This window comes from Ovis aries, chromosome 14, assembly GCF_016772045.2.
Source record: "Ovis aries strain OAR_USU_Benz2616 breed Rambouillet chromosome 14, ARS-UI_Ramb_v3.0, whole genome shotgun sequence".
Lineage (NCBI taxonomy): Eukaryota > Metazoa > Chordata > Mammalia > Artiodactyla > Bovidae > Ovis > Ovis aries.
Genome location: NC_056067.1, coordinates 42,755,816 through 42,780,292, shown reverse-complemented (window position 1 = coordinate 42,780,292; position 24,477 = coordinate 42,755,816). Strand labels below are relative to the sequence as shown.

At 42.7% G+C, this 24,477-nt stretch overlaps 2 protein-coding genes across 8 annotated transcripts in view; one reads left to right on the top strand and one right to left on the bottom strand.

The window, feature by feature from the left end:
* SLC7A9 (solute carrier family 7 member 9) overlaps positions 1-13,336 on the top strand; it is a 31,846-nt gene extending 18,510 nt beyond the window's left edge. For 2 of the 3 annotated variants that reach the window (XM_027978185.2, XM_042231935.1), the window contains 4 exons: positions 1,391-1,487; positions 2,410-2,559; positions 10,469-10,643; positions 11,510-13,336. In XM_027978185.2, the coding sequence (XP_027833986.1) occupies positions 1,391-1,487; positions 2,410-2,559; positions 10,469-10,643; positions 11,510-11,574 (487 nt within the window). In that variant the 3' untranslated portion in view covers positions 11,575-13,336. The remainder of the gene's footprint in view (positions 1-1,390; positions 1,488-2,409; positions 2,560-10,468; positions 10,644-11,509) is intronic. The other variant, XM_004015140.4, reaches the window with a different exon arrangement.
* TDRD12 (tudor domain containing 12) overlaps positions 12,275-24,477 on the bottom strand; it is a 75,323-nt gene continuing 63,120 nt past the window's right edge. For 3 of the 5 annotated variants that reach the window (XM_042231934.2, XM_012190112.5, XM_060398478.1), the window contains 7 exons: positions 22,686-22,858; positions 17,063-17,172; positions 15,662-15,722; positions 15,463-15,576; positions 15,223-15,376; positions 15,063-15,138; positions 12,275-14,634 (listed from right to left, as the gene is read on the bottom strand). In XM_042231934.2, the coding sequence (XP_042087868.1) occupies positions 14,543-14,634; positions 15,063-15,138; positions 15,223-15,376; positions 15,463-15,576; positions 15,662-15,722; positions 17,063-17,172; positions 22,686-22,858 (780 nt within the window). In that variant the 3' untranslated portion in view covers positions 12,275-14,542. Of the gene's footprint in view, positions 14,635-15,062; positions 15,139-15,222; positions 15,377-15,462; positions 15,577-15,661; positions 15,723-17,062; positions 17,173-17,778; positions 21,305-22,685; positions 22,859-24,477 lie in introns of those variants that run through there. The other 2 variants (XR_009596316.1, XM_060398479.1) reach the window with 2 other exon arrangements.

Below are 24,477 nucleotides of genomic sequence, written 5' to 3'. Positions count from 1 at the left end.
TGTCTGACTCTTTGCAACCCCATGGACTGTAGCCTACAAGGCTCCTCCATCCATGGGATTTTCCAGGCAAGCGTACTTGAGTCAGTTGCCATTTCCTTCTCCAGGGGATCTTCCCGACTTAGGGATCGAACCCGGGTCTCCTGCATTGTAGGCAGATGCTTTACCATCTGAGCCACCAGGGAAGTCATATATCTGAGGTTATTGATATTTCTCCCGGCAATTTTGATTCCAGCTTGTGCTTCATCCAGCCTGGCATTTTGCATGATGTTCTCTGCATATAAGTTAAATAAACAGGGTGACAGTATACAGCCTTGATGTACTCCTTTCCCAATCTGGAACCAGTCCGTTGTTCCATGTCCAGTTCTAACTGTTGCTTCTTTACCTGCACACAGATTTCTCAGGAGGCAGGAAAGATGGTCTGATATTTCCATCTCATTAAGAATTTTCCACAGTTTGCTGTGATCCACATAAAGGCTTTGGCATAGTCAATAAAGCAGCAGTAGCTATTTTCTGGAACTCTCTTGCTTTTCCTGTGATCCAGTGGATGTTGGCAATTTGATCTCTGATTCCTCTGCCTTTTCTAAATCCAGCTTGAACATCTGGAAGTTCTAGGTTCATGTACTGTTGAAGCCTTGCTTGGGGAATTTTGAGCATTACTTTGCTAGTGTGTGAGATGACTGCAATTGTGTGGTAGTTTGAACATGCTTTGCATGGCCTTTCTTTGGGATTGGAATGAAAACTGACCTTTTCTAGTCCTGTGGCCACTGCTGAGTTTTCCAAATTTGCTGGCATCTTGAGTGCAGCACTTTCACAGCATCATCTTTTAGGATTTGAAATAGCTCAGCTGGAATTCCATCACCTCCACCAGCTTTGTTCATAGTGATGCTTCCTAAGGCCCACTTGACTTTGCATTCCAGGATGTCTCGCTCTAGGTGAGTGAGCACACCATTGTGGTTATCTGCGTGATTATCATCTTTTTTGTATAGTTCTTCCATGTATTCTTGGCACCTCTTCTTAATATCCTCTGCTTCTGTTAGGTCCATAGCATTTCTGTCCTTTATTGAGCCCATCTTTGCATGAAATGTTCCCTTGGTATCTCTAATTTTCTTGAAGAAATCTCTGGAGATGGGAATGGCAAACCACTTCAGTATTCTGTCCTTGAGAACCGCATGAACAGTGTGGAAAGGCATTTGTCTAAGATGCATTTAATCAGCTTACTTGTGCAAAGCTCACTTATTCAGGAGACTGGACTCCTATCTGAAAATACCTGGGTCATAGCTCAGTCCTTTGCTCTGTGGCCTCAGTAGTGAGATTAGGACACACTTGCTTTGTGTTCATACTGCAGCCTACACCCCTTCATCGACTGACTTCCTTATTATTGCCCTTGCAGACTTGTTTTCGTTGCAGGCCGGGAAGGCCACATGCTGAAAGTGCTGTCTTACATTAGCGTCAAGCGCCTCACTCCAGCTCCTGCCATCATGTTTCATGTAAGTATGAATTCTGCCATGAAAACACCCTCTTAAGGCAGAGAGTCCCCTAGTCTGGATGATAAAGTATAAACCTGATCACTAAGTTCAGTGATTTTCAAATGACCCAGGTTCCCCAGTCCTCAGGTATATAAAATAGTTCAAAACAATTAAAATAATTTACCCAGTTTCTGCCTCTTGTTCTGAATTTATCTATGAAAGACACTGTTTGAGTTTTCCAAGCTTGTACCCTTTACATGTTCTACATGCACATTTGGGTGCTCTAGGTCCCTGGAAACAAACTGTACCAAACCCCACTAGCTTATGGGGAAGGAGAATACAGCATTTTACAAGGTGGCTAATGACAACAGCTTCTCATTGTGGCCCAATAATTTGTAAATCATGGGATGCTTGTGAATTAAAGGCCCTTTGACATTTTCTGATTGGAATTTCTCAGTGAGGGGTAGTCCTTGGTTATATGCAACTATTACGGGCAACTTTGGACCACCCACACCCTAGCTTGAGAGCCCCTGTTCTCTGTCAACTCCCTCTGGAGATGAGAAAACAGACCCAGAATTACAGGAATTACAAGTCCAGGACAGTGCAGTAAATGCAGTCAATACCAGACCTAGACAGCCTGGGTTTTCTAGTGCAGGGTTCTTTCCTCCGGTGAAAACTCTTTGCAGGAAAATTAATAATTGGGAAGCTGGTGCAATATACATTTTGTTTTTCTCCTGTTTAAAAGAGCCACCTATTTTCCAAGTTTCCATCCCACCTCAAAGAAAAGAGCTTCCACCAATCTTGACTCCAAATGTAATGGGATAAACAGAAGTTTTCTTTCACATTACAGTGCTTCTCCACAGCTTCTTTTGTCTTTTGTGAAGTCATAAGGGTAGTGTTTTCATGTACTGATGACCTAAGGATTCGTTCTTCCTTCCTCTAGAGCATGATAGCGATCATTTACATCATCCCTGGTGACATCAACTCATTAGTCAATTACTTCAGTTTTGCTGCATGGCTGTTTTATGGTTTGACGATCACTGGACTCATTGTGATGAGGTTTACAAGGAAAGAGCTGAAAAGACCTATCAAGGTAGGTTTAGTTCCCTGAATGTCACAAGCGGCTTTATTCTCCTGAAGTGAGCTAGACAGCGGTAACTAATTTATTGATTTAGATGTAACTATTTTGAGTTCTAGGAGCCTGCTTTCTATTTTCAACCTTTTCTCCTGAATGGCATACTTAAGAGTGGAGTTTCCTTTTCATCTCATATTATGATCCAGTCAGCCATCTCATTAATTTATTAAAGTAAGTTATCAGCAATACCTGTGACCTAAGCAAAGGGAGATTTCCAGTTCTGGCAGTTCCAGGATCTCTCAAGCATACACTTTTTGTCTACTGATGGGGACTTCTGACTCAGACCCAGACCTGTTCCTGTGCTTGCAGCCACCTACAGTCCACCTCTGCAATCTGTCTGAGGCTCCTTCCCACCTGCCTCCATGGCTGGTGTGGGTCCATATACCAATGGGGAAGGAGAATGTATTGTGTTTTGCTTATGTTATGGGCTCTTTTTTCTTTATATTAAAACCTATGGTATATATTCTTTGGAGAAGGAAATGGCAACCCACTCTAGTATTCTTGCCTGAAGAATCCCATGGACAGAGGAGCCTGGTGGGCTACAGTCCATAGGGTCGCAAAGAGTTGGACACGACTGAAGTGACTTAGCACATATATTCTTATGATAACAAGCACATATTTAAGAAAAAGGTAGGCAAAAAGAGGACTTCAGAAACTATATAGCAAGAATAAAAATAGCGTCTTTAGCTTTGGAATTGTTTCATAAATCTGGTTAAAAGTCTTTCTGGAACGGTAGCTTGACTGTTACCCAATCGCTAAGGACACCAGTGGCATAGAGTGGCCTGCTGGGATCAGGCAGTGCCCCTCAATCAGGAAATCAAGCATGCAAAATCATGATGGTAGCACAGATCTGTGATCTGCACAAAACTGCTCAAACTGAAATAAAAAGGATTTGAGAAAAAATATGGAAGGAGGCAGGAAAGAAAATGAGAGAGATCAACATACGTGTAACTGGAGTCGCTGAGGAAGAAAATGGAAGTAATAGAATTCTTAAAAGCTGTGATTTAAGAAACCTTTCCTGAATTTGGAAGAAAAGGAGGAGAGGGGACCTTAAGAGGAGGCAGGGACTTGAATCAACACACTGAAAGTCATACAGTACAACTGAGATATCCTAACTTAGAGTATAAATACATTCTGATAAAACTATGGAGTTTTTTCTGTTTTAATGCTTTGGGTATATCACATCCTCTTTCTTGTCCTCCACCTCAATTCACTTAGAAAGAAAAGGAAATATACAGGCATCAGACTTCTCACCAGCTACACTATGCCATAAGACAGTAGGCAACTTATTTAAGATATTCAAGGAAGCGAAATGTTAAGTCAAATATTTTATATCTACTCAAAATGACCTTGAAGAATAAAGTTACCAGTGAGAGAACTCAAAGCATACATTGTTATATGAAACCTTCCTTCCTTTGGAATCACTAAAGAATGAGCTTTAGAAACCAAAAAGTCATGGGCATAAGGTGAATATATTTAAGAACCAACACTTAACGACAGGAGATAAGGATGGCAAAACAGTATGTAAATTATGAAGCACTGACAATTTAACAAAAGTGGAAGAGAAAGCACAGGAAAGTATTCAAGGGAAGTGTGTCAGAGAAACTGCTTTAGGGCACCATTTGAAATTAGATGCTGGAGGGGGGAGAAGAAATCTTTAGCTTACTTCATTACTGCTTATTATGAACAATATCTTGAAAGGGGGAGACAAAGGTATTATATTATACCTATTTATAATGGTAATGCTCAGAAGAAAGGGGTTCCCTGGTGGCTCAGTTGATAAAGAATGCACCCGCAATGTGGGAGACCCGGGTTCGATCCCTGGGTTGAGAAGTAAGAAAATTAGTGTTTATAGATAAATATATCCAACACACACACACACCCATGAAACCACATCATGAAACAATCTATGCATGAAGACTCAAACAGGGAAACAAATCAGAGTATCTTCCTGGTTGACATTTTCTCAGTAGAATGCTTATTAGGGTTTTTTGTTTACTGTTTTTTTTTTTGCTTATTAGTTTTTTAACATTCCCAAACTTTACAGAATCTATGAATCTCTTAATAGTCTTATGTCTGATAGTTTTATGGGAAAAAATGAGTATTTAAATTTCCAAAACCCGCTACAGTATTTTTAATCCATGCGTGTGAAAAGTTTCAAATGACATTCCAAACCCGACGCAAGCGGCCATCACGTGTAGGTGCACTGAAAAGTGTGGAAAAGCACGCGTATCTCAGGCTTTGGGAAACATGTTATTGCATTAAAGGCAACCATTTACTAACAGTCATACCAATTGGTGCCCAGGAAATCATTTTTTTTAAAGCAGCTAACTTCTAGGTATAACACATTTGTTGCTGTGTAGTCAGTCACTAACTCGTGTCTGACTCTCTGCGGCCTCAGGGACTGCAGCCCGCCAGGCTTCTCCATCCATGGCATTTTCCAGGCAAGAATACTGGAATGAGCTGCCATTTCCTTCTCTCCAGGGGACCCTGCAGACCCAGGGACTGCACCCTTGTCTCCTGCATTGCAGGTGGATTCTTTACCACTGAGCCACCAGGGAAGCCCACAGCACGTGTTGGAGATATATATATATATATATATATATATATGCATTTACTTCTTTTAGTTATATCTGAAAACTCTACTTAGAAGTTTAAGATTTCACCTGATACGTGGTAATTTTCCCCACTTTAACAATAAAGGAAGGCGCCTCTGGTGAGAGTCTTCCCACAGAATGTTACTCTTTAAAGGGCAAGAAAATGACAGTTAAGTAGAAGGTACTTTATATAGACATGTGAAATGATATGAAGACAAAACTTGCCAGCTGCATGAATAAACTGGCTTATTCAGCCTAAAGAGTTTAAATTGGCCATTAAAAGAAAAAAATAATTTTTAGGCAGGTTTACAAAGTGGTGAAAGATTAAAAGGATAGGCAAAGAAAAACGAAGCAAATGAAAATACATAGAAAACAGGGGCTGTGATCTTATCAGACAAGCACTCAGACCCAGAACACAAGACAAAGACCATTAAAGAGATAAGAGTTATGAAAACCTATTTACGACACCACGTAATTACTTTTATGAAACAAACTACAGGAAACACAAGGAGAAACAGACACACACAAACAGAAGACTTTAGAACATCTCCCTCAGAGCAGGATAGATCCAGGCACACCACTAGTAAAAGCGACTGAAGATCTAAAACAATGTAACAGGTAAAATTTTAGGGATTCCTGTCAAATTCGGAGTTCCCCAAATAGCAATCACACCTTTTCAAGTGAAAAGGGGACATGTCTGAATCTGTAATGCCACCAAGAAAAACTCTGATTAAAACATTAGACATGTTACAAAGTACATTCTCTGTCCATAATGCAATAAATAAAACAGGAAATCGATTTTAAAAATTAACATCTTTTTTGATCCAAATGGAGACAGGAAATGAAAGTACATAAATTCCTAAAAATAACAATAATGAAAACAAGACATCTATGATCAGTGCTTTAAGGAAGTTCCACTATATTACTTACATCAATAAAAATGAAAACAAATTAAATAGACAACTCAAAAAGCAAGAGAAGAATCAACCAAGAAAACCAAAAGAATGTAGAAGGAATCAATAAACCTCTTAAAGAAAGAACTTAAGATTCTTAACTGGATTATTTTTTAGAATTTCACCATGAACTCAGATTCTGCTGGGGTAGTAAGCTGTATTTTCCTAGAAAACTGTCCATTTCATGTAGGTGCTTGAATTTATTTGTATACAGCTATACAAAATAGTTTATGATTTTTAAAAAAAAAAACTTCCTATGTTCTGGAGATTATTTCTCCATTTTTGTTTATCTGTGTATTTATGCTTTCTGTTTGTTTTTTTTTTTTTTAAGGTAAGCTACAGGTTGTTTTACTGATTTTTCAACTTATTTTTATGGACTGTAACACTAATACTAAACCTTGCAAAGATAGCACAGAAAAATGACAGGCCAGTCTCACTTTTGAATATTGATAGAAAAATCATAAAGTAACTAAACAAATAGAATCCAATTATATTAAAAACATACCATGACTAAGTCAAGTCTGTGCAAGTGTGGCTGAAGATTAGAATGAACTGGATTTAATTCATGGGGGATATAATTCATCATATTAATATACCTACAGTGAATACCCCTATGATCACCTCCCACAGATGCCAAAAACCACCAGATAAAATTCAACATACATCACTGATAGAAACACAGATAAAAATGCATAATCTTTTCCTTGGTATGATCACACACACAAACACACCTATGGCAAAAAGCAACCTTAATTGATAAGCTTAACTGATAACCTTAATACTAGAGAGATCCCTGCTAGATCTAAGACAAGAATGCCTTCCTTCTATTGATTTCTACTATCAGCTAACACTGTTCTGAAGATAGCAGCAAGGCAATTACGTAAGAGAAAGCCATTTGGAGCGTAAGGATTAGAGAAGAGTTTTTGAAAGTCTTTCTAAATTCAAAGAAAATAAAAGTGTACACCTGGAAAACCCAAAAAGATCAAAGAAAAAACTACAAGAAAATATAGTAAAGTAATATGACATAAAATTAAGACACTGAAATCAATAGCCTTTATTTATAAAAATGATGTCCAATGAAAAGAAAATGAAAGACAACACCTCATCTTCCCCCTACTCCATCTGAAACAAAAACCTAGCCATGAACTTCAATAAGAGGTTAGACTTCTCAGTGGAAAAGTAAAATTCTCCTGCAAGACAAAAAAAGTAACTTGAGCAAATGGAAATTCATCATCTTCTTGGATAGGGAAACTCAGCATCCTTCATTTAGACATTTCATGTAACTATAATAAACACCATCTAATTTTTTCTCTGGAGTTAGACAAGCTGATTATACAGTTCATATTGAAGAACAAACTACTAATAGCAAGAATGGCCAGGGAAAACCTGGCCATTAAATATTAAAAATTAAAGTATAGATTCTAAAATTTAAATATCCTAGTACTGATGTATGAAGAAAACATAAACTGGTTTATAATCCAAGAATGGAGAAAACCTTTCCAATGACTCAAAAATCAAGAAGTAATTTTTTAAAAAGGGGCAACTGTATCTCGTGGCCAAAATAAAAATGCATGCATTCAAATAAAGAGAAGAAAATTGAAAGCACATATATATAATATTGGGGGAAATATCTGCAATAATATGACACACACACAAAGGGTAACAGCCCGCATTTAAAGAGTGCCTAGAATTGAGATGGGAGTTACTAACAACTGAAACGGACAAAAGATATGAATGGACACAAGTCAACAAAGTTCAATGAGAACAACGCATTGACACTTAAACATGAAACACATGGGCCCCAGCACACTCAGTTTTGTTCCTAACAAGAGACAGACGCCAGAATTCTAACGAGCTACCATTTCATGCTTGTAAGATGGGGCAGAAATCCCAGAGTCTGGCCACACCCCACGGAGGTGGCCACGGGGAAGCAGCCTTCTCCAGCACTGCTAGTGGAATTCAAATGATATGCCCGCTATGGATGGAAACCTGGCCATATCCAGCAAAATTACACATGGATTTACCTTGTGACCCAGTCATCCTGTTTTGAGGTAATCTATCCCAAAGTCTAGTCAAGGCTATGGTTTTTCCAGTGGTCATGTATGGACGTGAGAGCTGGACTGTGAAGAAAGGTGAATGCCAAAGAACTGATGCGTTTGAACTGTGGTGTTGGAGAAGACTCTTGAGAGCCCCTTGGACTGCAAGAAGATCCAACCAGTCCATCCTAAAGAAGATCAGTCCTGGGTGTTCATTGGAAGGACTGATGCTAAAAGCTGAAACTCCAGTAGTTTGGCCACCTTATGCAAAGAGTTGACTTGTTGGAAAAGACTCTGATGCTGGGAGGGATTAGGGGCAGGAGGAGAAGAGGACGACAGAGGATGAGATGGCTGGATGGCATCACCAACTCGATGGACGTGAGTCTGAGTGAACTTCGGGAGTTGGTAATGGACAGGGAGGCCTGGCGTGCTGTGATTCATGGGGTCGCAAAGAGTCGGATACGACTGAGCGACTGAACTGAACTGAACGGATCCCAAAGTGAAGGTGACAAAAAATATGAAACATACCCAAGGTCATTTATTGCAGTATTAACTGTAAAAGCGAAAGTGTCAACACAACCCAAATGTCAAATTAGTGGAAGACTAGCTGGGTAAGTTTGGAACATCCACCAAATAGAGTGGTATGCAGTAATAAAATGGATAAGTAATTTTATACAGCACTGCTATCTCTGAAGTATACTAATGGAAAAAACCAAGATGTAACACTGTGTTCTATGCATTTGCTGCCTTCTATGTAAGGGTAGTGGAAGATGAACAGGTGTATGCCTGTTTGTGCATATATATGTGCTTATTCGCAAAAAGAAATAACAGGAGAATAAAGCAAACTCAAGAAAAAATTTATAATATCAAAAATTAAACACTGAAAGGAAAAGAGCAAATCCCTGAAAACTCCAAACAAATGGAGATAAAAAAATATTACTCTATAAAAAGATGACATAACCACGCAGAGCAGAATTACCAGAACTGATACTAAAGTGCATGACTTTTAATTGCAGTTCCCTTGTGGCTTATACTCTTCTGTTAAAAAGAACTGCAAAAAAAGTCTTAAACTTCATGCTACTTACAATGGTAGTACTGGTATAGGGAAGCCTGGCATGCTGCAGTCCATGGGGTTGCAAAGAGTCAGACACGACTGAGCAACTGAACTGAAATGAACTGGTATAGTTATTTTATTATAGACACACTGTAAGATAAAGAAAATAAGTAATCATGTGAAAGCCATTATGAAGATTTCTGAAAAGAAGCATTAGGAAAGAAAATGCAAGTCTAGAGTAAACTAAGGAAAAAAGTGCAATCTTACATTTGAATCAAAACTATTAGAATCATTTGTGCAATGTTTTCCCCTTCGTGAAAAAAAATGATTTTTCTCTGTCCTGGTGAAAGAACATTGAATACCCCAACCACCCAGACGATGGTTTCTAAGTGTCCATTTCCTACTGAAAAGAAACAGCTCCCTGGAGAAATGGGTGCATCCAGATCTGCCTGGACTGGATGTCTCTTGAGCCCCTGAACTCACTGATTGACTTCAGGGATTCGAAAGTGTGGCAGTCAGACCTTAAGGGCTTCCTGAGGTGACGAAAGGAAGTGCACCGCTCCACCGCAAAAGCCTCCTGCCTCCAGGTCTAGCCCCCGGTTTTAACAAACAAGAGGGACAGAGGAGCACGTTATCAGCAGAGCTCAGAGAAGGCAACGGCACCCACTCCAGTACTTTTGCCTGGAAAATCCCATGGATGGAGGAGCCTGGGAGGCTGCAGTCCATGGGGTTGCTGAGGGTCGGACACGACTGAGCGACTTCACTTTCACTTTTCCCTTTCAAGCATTGGAGAAGGAAATGGCAACCCACTCCAGTGTTCTTTCCTGGAGAATCCCAGGGATGGGGGAGCCTGGCGGGCTGCCGTCTATGGGGTCGCACAGAGTCGGACATGACTGAAGCGACTTAGCAGATGAAGACAGTGTAGGACACACCATCTGATTCTGGCAACAAATTAATGGCGAGACAGAGCAAGGAGGGAACCAACAGGTTAAAATCCAAGTCCCTGTCGGTGAGAAATGCATGATGTGTACTTTACAGCTAAAAGTGACGTGAAGGCGTTTTCTTTATATTCTAGGGAAAAGGAAAGAACAAGTGAAATGAGGTCGGCAAATTTACTTACAAGCGATCGAAACTATGTTCTTCTTTCTCTATCAAGGGTATGAAAAATTTCACAAGGGAAACGAGTGCTCACGGCCGAGTCGTGACTCCATGTTGTTCTGCCTACAGGTGCCCATTTTCATCCCCATCTTGGTGACTCTCTTATCCGTGTTTTTGGTTTTGGCCCCAATCATCAGCGCACCTGCGTGGGAGTATCTCTACTGTGTGCTGTTTATGCTGAGCGGCCTTGTATTTTATTTCCTTTTTGTCCACTATAAGTTTGGATGGGCTCAGAAAATCTCAAGTAAGTATCAACCGGGGAACCGCTGTGCTATTAGTGAAGCAAGGCAAGCCTAACACCCTGCAGCCTCATCTGTCCCGATGCTACCAGGACTTTCTTGTCACAGGGTCTCACAGAGCTAACAAAATTTCATCTCCTCTTTTGGAGGACACGTGACCTGTTCCCCTCAGTGTGACACCCCTGGGGTCCACCTGTGACCTCTATTATTTCCCAAGGACTTTGTTCCTTTCTTGAAAGAGCTCCTCCTGCCTCTAACCTCTTTACGCTGATCTAAGCCTAAAGCTGAGGGGTTGCTGGTGCTCTGAGGTGAAAATGAAAGAAAAGGTTAATAACTATCAGAAAACTGGCCACACTTGCCTGTGCCTCTGAAAAGGGACTTGCATTTGATTATATTGACAGAGAATTTAGCCAGGATAACTTACAACCTAAAGGCCCCACCCAAATATGCCTTATTTCTCAGCTCTGAGTGTTTAGCCAAGCTGTTCCCAACAAAAACTGTTAAGTTAGAATTAAGGAAGTAAAGAGAATGAACCATCTGTAAGTGACTTCAGACTACATATTCAGCCTTGGTCAGTGGTAAACAGTTAAATATACACATATAACTGAGTCATTCACATTTTTCCTATAAATGGTTTGGTGGCAGTGAAATATTTAGCAGGTTCCTAATGCTTTAATGGGAAATAACTTGTCTCCAAAGAACCACCATAGCTCCCAGGATGGGTCTGCCCATCTCTACCTACCTATGTCTCCCAAGCACAGGCTCTAACAGGAGACACATCACCAAGGAGTTTAATACTATCACTGCTCACCAATAAGGGGGGGTGGAGCTGATTCTTAATGATGCTTTTCTAACTGCACTTCCCCCATAGAGCCTCTCACCATGCACCTTCAGATGCTGATGGAAGTCGTCCCCCCAGAGGAAGCTCCAGAGTAACAAGCTCGGCCTCTTGTGCCAAAGCCAAGCTGTGATGAACTTATTTTTGTAAGCAATATTTGTGGTTATTTCTTCCTGATGTTTTTCTTAAGGAAAAAAAAAACAAACATATTCACACGTGTATGATACTATTATTTTTAGCTATCCTTAATTCCCTGGGTGGGTGCTGGCTGAAATCAGCAGGCAAGGAGATAACCCAGAAGAATGGTGGTGGCGGGAAGGACTAAATCAGAGCCACTGGCACCACAGAGTGACTCTAGCAAGGGGCACATCATACCTACTTCAATAAAGGGTGTTCTTTCAGCTCCATCATCAGCAAGGTACATATATGTATATACACACACACACAAACACATATACATTTAAATATAAAATTGATGAAACTTTGCTTTGACTGAAATAGATTTTTAAAATACTCAAGTACGAATGCTTTCCTACTTACCCCCACCCCTTCCTGTATTTCACCCGGGGCACATGGGGCAGGTCCTTCCCAGGCTGGCGTCAAGGCCTGCAGGGCACAGCTGACTGCCCAGGACCACCCACAGCCTGTGTCCACAAGAAGCTCAGTGTCACAGGTCCTCTGACAACCTTCACTGGTATTTTAGTCAAACCAGGAAGTACGGTGTATAAAATTCAATTGCATTTGGCACTCAGGAATATTCCTGACAAAATATGGTTTAAAAGAATGGAAAAAGTAACATTTCCGTGAAAACACTGAAATTTTATTAATATATTGCAAAAGACTTTCACACCAAAACAAAGAAAATAAGCAATTTTAGAAGCATGCAAATGTACTTTTACCATGCATTTCAGAAAATTTCCCAAAACATGAAATCAGTACATATTAATAGTAGAGAACAACAACAAAAAAAACCCAATGAGTAATTGTTTACATTTCACAAGCCAGTAGTCCCGTACCTTACAGAACGTAATTCAGAACTTCAAATAGTCATAAATTTAAATGTCTGAAAAAAGAAATTGAAATTTAAACATGTAGCCGTCCTCTGCCCAATACTTTCACTCAGCTGTTAGTGAACCACAAGAGAGAATCAATGTTACATCTCTGAGAACAGGAAGCCCCATCGCTTTCACCTGGGCACACATCTGTGCAGCTCTGCTGCTTGCTATTATTATGTGTTGTGTTTTACGAGAGACAATACAATGGCGCGTACACTGCAGGTGGCCAGCAACCTCAGGGAAAAGCCAGTGCAGCTCGGGAGGCCTGGCCACCAACCCAGAGGCCTCCCCGGTGGGAGCGAAAGCTGTATTTACTGAAACTACATGGGGTAAGAATGTTACAAGAGCTGCACAGAATCAGAACCTCTGCCAGCAAAGATACCACAAGTTCCCGAACAGCCTGCCCAGTTTAGCCAGGAAAAAGGACCGCCAGTACACCTCATGTGCCAATCGGACACTTGCCGGTCAACCACTGGCTCACAGTGGCAGCAAGGATGAGATCCTGGCAGCTGTCCAGGCTGGACACCACGTCCGCCTCCCCAGAGGGCAGTGGCATGACTCCACCCAGCAGCACTCCAGGCCCCACAGCTGGGCAATGCCCACCAAGAAGCAGACCGTCTTATTTTACAGATGAGGAAACTGAGAGCAAGAGGACGGTTCACGCCTGCTCATGGGACACGACAAGACAGCTTGATGACAAAGTTTACCTCCCGTTCAGGTGGTGCTTCATACGTGGGACAGATAACGAGGGCACCTGTGCTTTCTGATGTGTAAAAAAGAATAAAGATTCTGGGGGCTGTCCTAACAGTCATGTTCTGTTATGTTATTTTCCAGTTCTAGGCAAAGCTGCCAGGCCCACACTGAAGCAGTGCACGGGGTGTGAACTGGCCAGCGGCTCGCCGTCTAACTCTCCAGTTAACTGGAGAGCCAGGCTCTGGGCAGTCCCACACTGAAGTGCTCAAGGCAAATGCACATTTCCTGATGGCCTCATGACTGTGGGTGCTGCAGCCTCGCCCCAGGCCGAGGCCATGAATGTTTGCAGGGCTCACTATGTGCAGGTATTCTGAGCACTGCCTCCAGGCACAAGTCCTCTTCAGTTTCCACTGGAGAGAGACCTGTGTCCCGTTTGTCCCGGACACTGCAGGTTCTGAGGGTACTTCGGAAGCTTTACCTCCAGAAAGCCCTGGGTCAGGCTGCTATTGCTGAGGCAAGCCCATTCTCGCCCTTGGACTGTCTCTTCGCAAGATATCAGCTTACCCTGGGTAACCAGCTATCACTATGTAAAGACTACTAGGAGCATTAGCACACACACAGTTATGTTGAATGCCAATTAACTCATGGCTGAAAGTGAAGTGAAGTGTTAGTTGCTCAGTCATGTCTGACTCTTTGCGACGCCATGGACTGTAGCCTGCCGGGGTCCTCCACCCATGGAACCGAGGCAAGAACACTGGAGTGGGTTGCCAATTCCTTCTCCAGGGGATCTTCCCAACCCAGGGATTAAACCCAGGTCTCCTGCACTGCAGGCAGATTCTTAACTATCTGAGCTACCAGGGAAGCCGTTGAAAAGGTCTCTTAAGCAGTGCAGAGTATGACTTTTAAGAAATCTCAATTTATATGTGCAAGATCAGGTTTTAAGAATGTACCAAACACAGGTCTAGATGAAAAAACAACAATGAACTCCAGGTGGTACAGTTCGTTACCTGAATGCCTGGCTTGCATCACTCAACCTGAGTGTCAAGGCGGTCTTCACAGCAGGCGGCCAGCAGGACAGCCCAGCACTCCCAGTGCCTCTGCTCCCACCTTCCTTCCAGAGTCTCATCATCAACTCATTTTTCTATCAGTTAATTTCTCACCATTACTAATCCCAGCGCCACAAGGTAACAGTAACACTTGAGCCTTGAGGGAAAAAAGGTCTGAATGTGACTTCCTGTCTTCTTAGCTTCTGGTCACAGAGCAATATCCATTTCTGTTCAGAAGCCTCTGGTCGCTCTGCAGGTTTTAATTCACATTCTCATTCACTCTCACTTTCATCTTCATCCGAACTTTTGTCACTGGTCTCAACCAAGCCTGCCACGCTACAGGACAGGTTTTTAGAATTTACAACTAAAAGAGGTAGATAATATCAAAAATATGTTAATAATTACAGATTCATTAGCAAATATTCCCCCATGCCCATTATTTTGGTCATTGCAGAAAAAGTCCCTTGGGTTCCAGCTCTATATTTTGTGACTCAAGTTTTCATGATTTTAAGCAAGAAACATGCAAGAAAAATTTGCCTGCATATGGGTAAGTTATTTTCCTAGGAGAAATATTTGTACAAGTGTTATAAGGAAGTATGTTTATAACTAAGAGTTGATACTCCTCAAAGCAGAACATTTAGCACCAAGATCAACCACAAGGAGAAAACTAACACCTAAGGGCTTTACAGTAATGGCCCATTTTTACAAAAGCTGCATTCCTGGAATCTGCATCCACCCCCATGATGCTCAGGTCCTACGATTCTCCTGGGGAGTGGGTGCACCTCCTCTTACCTTTGGCAAAGTGGCTATCCTCCTTATCCTCATCACAGTCTTCCCAGTGATCAAAATCAAAAGCCACATTGGGATTCTGTTCAACATAACAATTTACATTACTTGAGAGAATAAAACAAACTCAGGGTGTTAAGCCCAAGCATGGTTGACTTCTACTCACCCTCTGTTTGAGTAAGCCACACCAAGACTCCCTCTGCTCTTTTGCAAGAGTGATTACAGGTTCGTCATATTTAATTATGCATTTGCAATCATCTTTTATTATGTTGGCTTGCAGCTCCAAATCAGCCAAGTAAAATTTCTCTCCTACCCAGGCACTAGATTTACAAAAAGAAATAAAGTCAGCCTTTTAAAACATTAGAAATTATTTCTATTTGGTTTTATAAGCTATACATAAACCCACCTGAAGACAACTCTATCTCTAAAGTATTTACATTTATAATCTTTCACATTCCTTATTTTTATCTTCAGTATGACCACGTCCTCTTTTTGGAACCATTTTATTTGTGGGTGGAAGCTGGAAGAAAGGGAAAAGGATTATATACTCATCTCTGTGTATCTGCTAGGCAAGTAAGGAAAGCAGACCCCAACAATGAGCATACCTTTTCAGCGGCTCTGTAGTTTTGTTAATGGAAGCACCTCCAGTGTTTTTAGGTAAAGTTTCTGTCCAAAAAAGTCAAATTTTCCTATAGGTTATTTATATGTGACTCCATAATATTTATACATATATATTATATATAACATATATATTACAAATAACATGTATATGACTCTATTATATATATTATATATATATATATTATATGTACTTTTGGCATTTTATGCAACTTTTCGTTGAACTACTATGAGCATAAACTTCATAGTAACTGAAGTATCCAGCTGCAAAGAACAATTTAAAAAAAGTAAAATGTACATCATTTAGTGTAACTAATAAAACAAAAACTAGATTAAGAAAAGAACTATTTACATTGACCAGTATTATGATTAAACAATCGGGAATGTAAACTCTGTGAAAAAGGACCACATGTAATTGTTGGCCATAGGACACCACTGCTCCAATGTCCCTGCTATTTCAGCCTGCTGGCACCCCTAACAATTTCCAGAACAGCAGTCAGTATGTGCAAGGACCACTGCAGCACGTAACATTTTGTAAATCAGTGCAATTGAAATTCTCAACCTAAAATGTCTGAGGCTTTCAAAGACTTGAGCAAAAATGTTTATGAGGGGCTTGTTAACAATAGTCAAAAACTGAAAACAATGTCTTTCAACAGGCAAATGGGGAAATAAACTGCAGTACATTCATATCACAGAATGAAAGCGAAAGTGAAAGTCGCTCAGTCATATCTGATTCTTTGCAACCCCATGGACATAGTCCATGGAATTCTCCAGGCCAGAATACTGGAGTGGGTGGCCTTGCCCTTCTCCAGGGCATCTTCCCAACCCAGGGATAGAACCCAGGTCTCCCGCATTGCAGGCAGACTCTTTACCAGCTGAGCCACAGGGAAGCCCATATCACAGAATACGACTCAGCAATGAAGTACCACTACTACTTACAATAATCTAGATGAATTTCACAGACATACTGTTGATGAAAGAAGCCACGAGAGTGTATACCATGTGCTTCCAATTCAGCAACACTGATGGTATCGCAAGTAAGAACAGGGGCTCCTGGGCAGGGCTACAGACAGGAAGGGTACGTAAGGGAGACCACTGGGATTCTGGGAATGGCCAATAGCCTGACCTGGTGGGGTAATGGACATGTACACACAGGAAAATTCTGTATGTTTAAGATCCGTGCACTTTTACTGGATGAGCACTATACCTCAAATAACAAAAAGGAAAAAAGTTACAGAAAAAAAAAAGGAAGCTGAATTGTCAAAAATAGAAAGTTAGGTAACATCAGTTTATATCACCTTCTAATTCATCTAAAAGTGGAAAGCCTAAACATCAGAAAATTTCCAAGCATTAGTGACTTTAAATTACCCATCTTTTAAATAACCAACCATGCTTTTGGTTTTCTGAGTTTGTCTTGGAGTCAGTTCCTCTCTCTGAGCCCTTGTCCTCTTGCTGTGTGCTTGGCAGACAAGCACTGTCTTCTCTGGAAGAAGGTATCCTGGGCGGAAAAGGCAGAGGTGAACTGTGAGACGGAGAGACAGGAAGAATCTGGCTCCCTACAGGGATTTCCAGCAAGAAGAGGGAGGCAGGCCAGCCACATGTGGCTGGAAATGCCTCCTACAGCAGTCAAACCTGCACAGAACTTACGGCTCACTGACAGGCGACAGGCAGGTCAGCCAGCTCCGGGGACAACTGGCGTCAGGTGCCAAGTGGCTGATCAACATACATCATCCAACAGGTGCAGGAACTCATTTGCCAAAATAAAATTCTTTTCAAATCATGTAACTCTGAGAATTGTATGCACTGCTGCCCACTTCAAAGAGGATAAAAGAGCAGAAAGTACAAGCCGTCTCCTTTCCTCTCCTGTCCCAGCTTCCTAGACACCCTCTTACCACTCTGGATCTATGGCTAGGAACATTCTTTGCAAGAAAAAGCAAATACTGCCCTCTGTATCCTTCTATCTGAAACACACACACATGTTTAAACACATGGGAACCTACGACATTACATTCACTTTTCTATCCCTTACTTTATTGTACTTAGTAAGTGGTGACTGCACCATATCAATATATAGAGGGCAATCTCATTCTTATAAAAAATTGTGTTTTTCTTTTGGTTGTTTTAACAGGTAACCACATACATGTGGTTCAGTATTTTAGAAACAGATAGAAAGGTCTACACAGTGAAAAGTCTCTCCCCTCCCCTCTGTTCCCCAGTCACCAATTTCCTTTCTCAAGGGAGAAAACATAAATCATTTCTTGTGCATCCTTTTTGGTTAACTGAAGCCTAAAGGAGCAACCTATAGAAACACACGTATACACACCCCTATGGGTAGGGAGTGTGCATGTGTATCTCCAAGGGCACGTCTGACTGACACATATGAAGCCTGTGGCATGGAGGGCAGTGGCCCATGGTCCAACCACTCAGGCACGGACCCTTTTCTCAGGCTTTGTTCCCCTCACCACTGTGCAGCCTCAGACCCTCTGTCGCCCACCCTCTTCTTCCACCACGGCTCTGACCTTCCCCTCCTGGCCCTCTTTTACTGGGGATCAGTTCCTTCCTCCTCCCACACTTACACAAGTCATGACTGTCCTCAAACACCAGCAAACCAGAGCCTCCCCACCCACTTTCCTGCACTCTAGGTTTATACCTTCAATAACCTGAAACTCAAGTCCAAAACCCACTGTCTCCTCCCTTCTGAGCTGGCTGCTCTCTGAGAAACATCCTTGGGCAGCCAACCCTGCCACTATCTTCTCAGTCCTGAGGACTCAGAATGACACAATTATACACACTCCCCTGTGTCTGTCAACCTTTCAGGTCCCCAGACTCTGTCCCCCTTTCCAATCTGCTGTAAGAATGGCGCCATGCTCCTCGATTCTGGTCCAGCAAACACACAGCTGCCATTCATTTCCTGAAACGGAGTCCCTTCCTGGGAGGCAAGCTTCCTCTGTAGCTCCCGTGGTCTCTGCACTTCCCTCCATGCTTATGACAGGTGACTGCAGAGTCACCTGTGCCCAGGCACTGAGTAGAGTGCTTGGTTCAGAGCTGGGGCTCAACAGCAGTTGTGGGGCTTCCTGTAAGTGATCCACCTTTGTCTTGAGTAAACCTACTCAACTGCAGTGGCATCTTCAGTTTGAAAAGAATATCTCAAAACTAAGTAGGGAGGACTTCCCTGGTGGCACAGGAGATAGGAGTCCACCTGCCAGTGCAGGGGACATGGGTCTCATCCCTGGTCCGGAAGATTCCAAGCTGCAGGGCAACTGAGCCCGTGCGCCACAACTACTGAAGCCCGTGTGCCTAGAGTCTGTGTTCTGCAGCAAGAGGAGCCGCCGCAGTGAGGAGCCCGCGCTCCATAACAGCTGGAGAAAGCCCGAGCAGCAACGAACACCCAGCACAGCGGAAAAAGGCAAGCAAGCATGGAACAATTTTTGTTTCCTGAAAGTATACAGAAACCAAAACATATTCTAATCCCCCCAATTTTATTAAGACAGAAAACCCTGTAAACTTCAGACAGTTTTCATCTTTGCCATGTTCTCTGAAATTCCCCTACTCTGAGCAATAATTTAGGAATACTTCAACGTCTCCCACGATCACAGCACTAAATCCGCCCGTCAGTTTTCAGTCCTTATCTCACGTGGCCTCAGGAGCACCATGCAGCTCACGGCTCCCTGCTCCGTGAAACTCCTTCTTCACTGCCATCCTGATGCTCCCCCTGACCCCAGCTGGCTCCAGGCTGTGTCTTCTCAGATGCCCACTGCCAGCCACTTCTCAGCGTTAAAGGCCCCTCAGCTGGCTCTGGACACCCAGCGTCTGCTGACCACACCCTTGAGACCACACTCATACAGGTACATTCAAACACCGGCTACTTTGCCCACCTCCATACTACCATCCCAGTCTGAGCCCAGTCATCCTGTCCCAAACTCCGGGCACAGGCTTTGTCCCCTCCAGTCTCTTCTCAACACAGCAGCCCAGGATGCTCTGATTAATGTCTTTCCTCTGCTCAAAACTCTCTCACGGCTCCACTTCATCCTCTGAGGAGCCTACTCCTTGCACTGGCCACAGGGTCCAGCAAAATCCGACTCCGGTCCCTCTGCACCCTGTACACCCAGACTCCCCCCTTGTATACTCCTCTGATCACTGCACCTCCCTCTCTGTTCCTGGAACCAAGGAACAACCAAGCCTTCTCCTGCCCACTCGAGTCTTCGCCTCTCTACATCTGCCTGGGTCAGGACTCAGCTCTAGTGTCTCGGCTCACCATCTCAGACCCCAAACCACCTTCCCTTCCCTTCTGCGTTAATCTGCTCCATCTCACATACCACCATCTGATCCCGTATGTATCTCTGTAACATCTCTATAGTCTTTCTCTCCCCATTAAAATGTGAGTCCTTCATCTATTTAGTTCACTACTGCATGCCTAGTAGACACTCAATAAATGTTTGCTGAATAAATGAATGAATTTTAAAATTTCAACTTTACCTATTGGAAACTTCAATTAAAAGTATTTATCTGTTCATCAGGTCAACTGAAACAAAGTTAGACTGAAGAAATATTCCAGCATCCAAAACAAAACGGTGGACTAGGATGCTCCAAGTTCCTATTTCCCTCTAGATAACACTGAAAGAACTTCCTGTTCCCCCAGCTCCACCCCTGAAGCCAGAGAGGGCAGAGCCGACCTTGTGAATTCTGTGTGTAGTCCTTTCTAAGCTGTCTGGAGCCAAGACAAGACACTCGTTCAGGAAAGTCCTAAGACGACCCTAAGCTTTCACCTCAGGCTGATTTCTAGGCCAGAATGTGGAGCAAACGGGAAACGTGTGCATTGCTGGGAACACAACACTTAGCTGTTGTGGAAACAGGTTGTCAGTTTAAAAAATGAAACACAGAACTGCCGTACGATCCAGAAATTCCAGAAGGCCTGGAAGTGGGAACTTAGATAGCTGCACACCAGTGTTCACAGCAGCACTATTTACAGCAGCCAAATACCCTCTACAGTTGAATGGATAACAAAATGCAGTGCCACCAGGGAAGGCCACTATAGCCATGCAGCGGAAGCTTTTTCAGCCTTAGAAAGGACAAAATTTTGACGTCTGCTATAACATGGATAAACCTTGAAAACATCATGCGAAGTGAAACAAGCCAGACAGAGAAGGACGAATGTTGTATGCTTCCATTTGTGTGAGGTGCCCAGGACACGTAAATGACTGGAAACGAAGCACAGAGGAGGGTCCCAGGGGCCGGGGGGACAGAAGAAAGGGGGTTGCGGCTTACTGGGCACAGGGTGTCTGGCTGGGATGTTGAAACGTCTGCAAATGGACTGTGCTGACGGTTACACAACGTGAACGTACTGCCACTGCATTGTACACTCCGTATTAGTTAGAAAGAGAAAAACATCGTATAGTAACACATATGTATGTATTAATCTTAGGAAAGTGGGACAGATAAACAAACCTATGTGCAAAGCAGAAACAGAGACACAGACACAGAGAAAAAGCATACGGTCACCAAAGGGTGGAAGCGGGGTGGGATGAACTGGGAGATGGGGCTGACATACACACACTGCTATGTATAAAACAGGTAACTAATGAGAACCTACTGTATAGCACAGGGAACTCTGCGCAGTGCTCTGTGGTAACCTAAATGGGAAGGAAATTCAAAAAAGAGGCAATATGTGTGTACACATAGCTGATTCACTTTGCTGTAGAGCAGAAACTAACAGAAGATTGTAAAGCAACAGCAGTCCAATAAAATTTTTTAAAAATAGTTACAGTGATAGATTTTATGTGTATTTTACCACACTTCGAAAAAAACAAAAGGGAGAAATTCTGTTCTGTCTATTTTTAACACAATTAAAATGCAATTTAAGAAATTACCGGTAGTTTTGCTAGCCGTGCTAACAGCACTTTAGTCAAGTTTTTTAAAGCCTTTTGTTGTTCCACATCCTCACCAACACTTGGTATTTCCTTTCTCTCATTTCCCATGGCTATGGAGCGGTGCTGCTCCACTGTGGTTCTAACTTGCATTTCCCTGATGAGTAATGAGCCTGAGGACCCTTCACATATTAATTACTGGACAGCTAATCAACGGATTGGACACTGTGCAGTGTCTGTTCACATCTTTGGTCCTGTTTTCTACTAGGTGTCCGCTGTTTCAACTGAAAGGAGCTCTTGATGCAAGTCCTGGTGGACACATATGCTGAGTCCCATCCTCCCGCAGGGCTGCCCGTATACTCTCTCTGAGACTTCAGAAGTCTCTCATCTTGCTGTGGACATGAAACTGGTACAACCCATCTGGAAAACCGTTGAGCGGTTTCCATTCCATTCCGTCAAAAATACATTCGTTAGTGCACCAAAGCGCACGATGAAGAAATGTTTAAAGTGCCACCCGAAGCGGCCCAGACCTGGAAATTCCTCCCACCAGCAGGATGGGGAAATAAACCACACTGTGTCCATACAACGGAACATGACACAGCAGTGGGAATACATGGTCTACAGCTGCACGCACGGCATGGATGGCTGCCACAAGCAGCAGGTAAAGATGCCAGGAGACACAAGAGACACACTGCATGGCTCCACGCAGAGAGCGAGCCAGGGAGGAGTCATCCACCTTGTTTTGTATCTGGAAGGCGGCTGCCCTTGGGGAGAACCAGGAGGCAGCTCTGAGTGGCACCCTGTTTCTGATCTGGCCTAGTTTCCATGCTCAGAAGACCATTAAGCCATACTTGCTATGTGTGTACCTTTCAGGATGCGTGCTGTCAATAAAAAGCTAACAAAAGTTCCCTCTGTAAGCAATATGGTGAAATAATATATTTGGAATTTGTTTTATAATAGTCAAGCAAAAACAAAAGTGTGGGCTGGAGTGTGAATAAAATCAGACTCCCCAAATGTTGGTAATTACTGAGTGATGGGAACACAGAGACTCATTAGACTACTCTACTCTCAGCAAAAATGTTCATACCACTTGTGAGTTCTATTTCCACAAAACAGCTCTTCCAAAGGGGGACAAAAATCCACTTACAGGGTCTGGTTCAGGCTTTCTTCAAAAGATGGCATTTTAGCTCCTTTGTATAACTTTTTCAGTTGTTCTACATGTTCTGAGTTATCAATGCCCATTCCCATTGACAAAATTTCAGCTCGGACATTATAATCAATGACAGAAGTTTTCAAGGTTGAAAGTTTTGTAATGTGCACCTTGAATCAAAGAAAAAATACAAAGTTTATAAGAACCACACTTAGAACTTTACATGAATCACGAACATTCTCTCCTGGCCTCCCTATCTCACTGCGCAGTGTTCAATGCACCAGGGCGCATGCCACCACGTGCAAGGGTCTCCTCATCAGAGTATTCCAGAACCCAGCCTCGTGCTGGGGAAACAGGACCAGGTGTGGAGCAGGGGCCAAGATCAAGTCCTGGGATAAAACCCCAGACAAGACCTATCCGTGATGCTGTAACCACACACACAACTCTTAGATCTTTCTGATTTTCCCTCGAATTCTCTCACCTCTCCTACCAAGAAGGCTCAGGCTCTGTAGAGGCCCAGAAAGGGCCTAGGCCAAGGCTTTAGATCCTGTATCTTGGACAGTTTCCTCCATTTGTTTTTTTTCTGCAACCAAAATATTCTCATTCATTTCAGTTTACGCAAAATTAAGTAAAACATGGAAATCTGCAATTGTCTGCTTCCTGTTGGTGGGAGGTGTGGCCCCAGGACTTTCCTGGGTTGGGGGAGCAGACCAGGCTAGCAAGCCAGGTGCACCTCCCCAGGGACCAGGAATTGGGAACGCTCTCCCATCCAGGAACAGGGAAGAACCTTTCCCCTCTCAGGCTGGGGACCACGCTGCTGCGGGGGGGGGGGGGGGGGGGGGGGGGAATGTGGTGGCCCATGTCTGTTTCCCCTCCAAGGTGCCACTGACACAGTTACACTTTGGAGCTGAGGAAGCATATTTGCCACGTGGGTTTTCTTTCTTTTTTTTTGCTTCATTCTCTTGGTTGTAGTTCTAAAAAATCCTTGCTTATTAATAAAGTTTCCATTTTATTTCTATAATAAAGAACCACCACAATATTATTATGACATCAACTAAGAACTGCCCCACCCCTGATCTCTTCATTTACCTACACTGGTGGTCTCTACCTTCCCTTCTAAAAATCATTTTCTGGGAGGTGGCAGGGGGGTTCATGTTTGGGAACTCATGTACACCCGTGGCGGATTCATGTCAATGTATGGCAAAACCAATACAGTACTGTAAAGTAAAATAACGTAAAAATAAAAATTAATAAAAAGAAAAGAAAAAAAAATCATTTTTCCCTCTTACTTGTAAATCTTATACCCAAGCTCATCTTTTTCAGTGTTAAGTCTTTTTCACTCTTAGAGGAAAAATAAAAACTTTTAACAAAACAGCTTTTATGAACTGAATTCCTTTAAACTTTATAAATAATCATAATAATTAAGATTTAAGTCTAATAGAGCAAAACTCTGAAATGAAAAGTAGAGTACCTGGGGTGCAAGCAGAGTAGAGACGCTGCTGACCTGAGCGCGGATCTCAGAGGGGACGCCCGAGGCCCTGGCCTCGCCTTCTGTCTCGCTGCCCTCCCCCACAGCAGCTCCGCAGGGCAGCTGTCTGTTTATGAGTGGAACCCCAGTGCCCCATACAGGTCCAGGCACACAGGAGGTGTTCAATAAGTATTTGGTGAATGGATGAGGTAGAAACCATGAACACAATAAAACCCGTCTTGGAAAGCCTGAGGATGGAATCCTCCACACTGTTGACCACTTTTAAGATCATTCACAGCTAGACCAGCATACGGCTGTGCT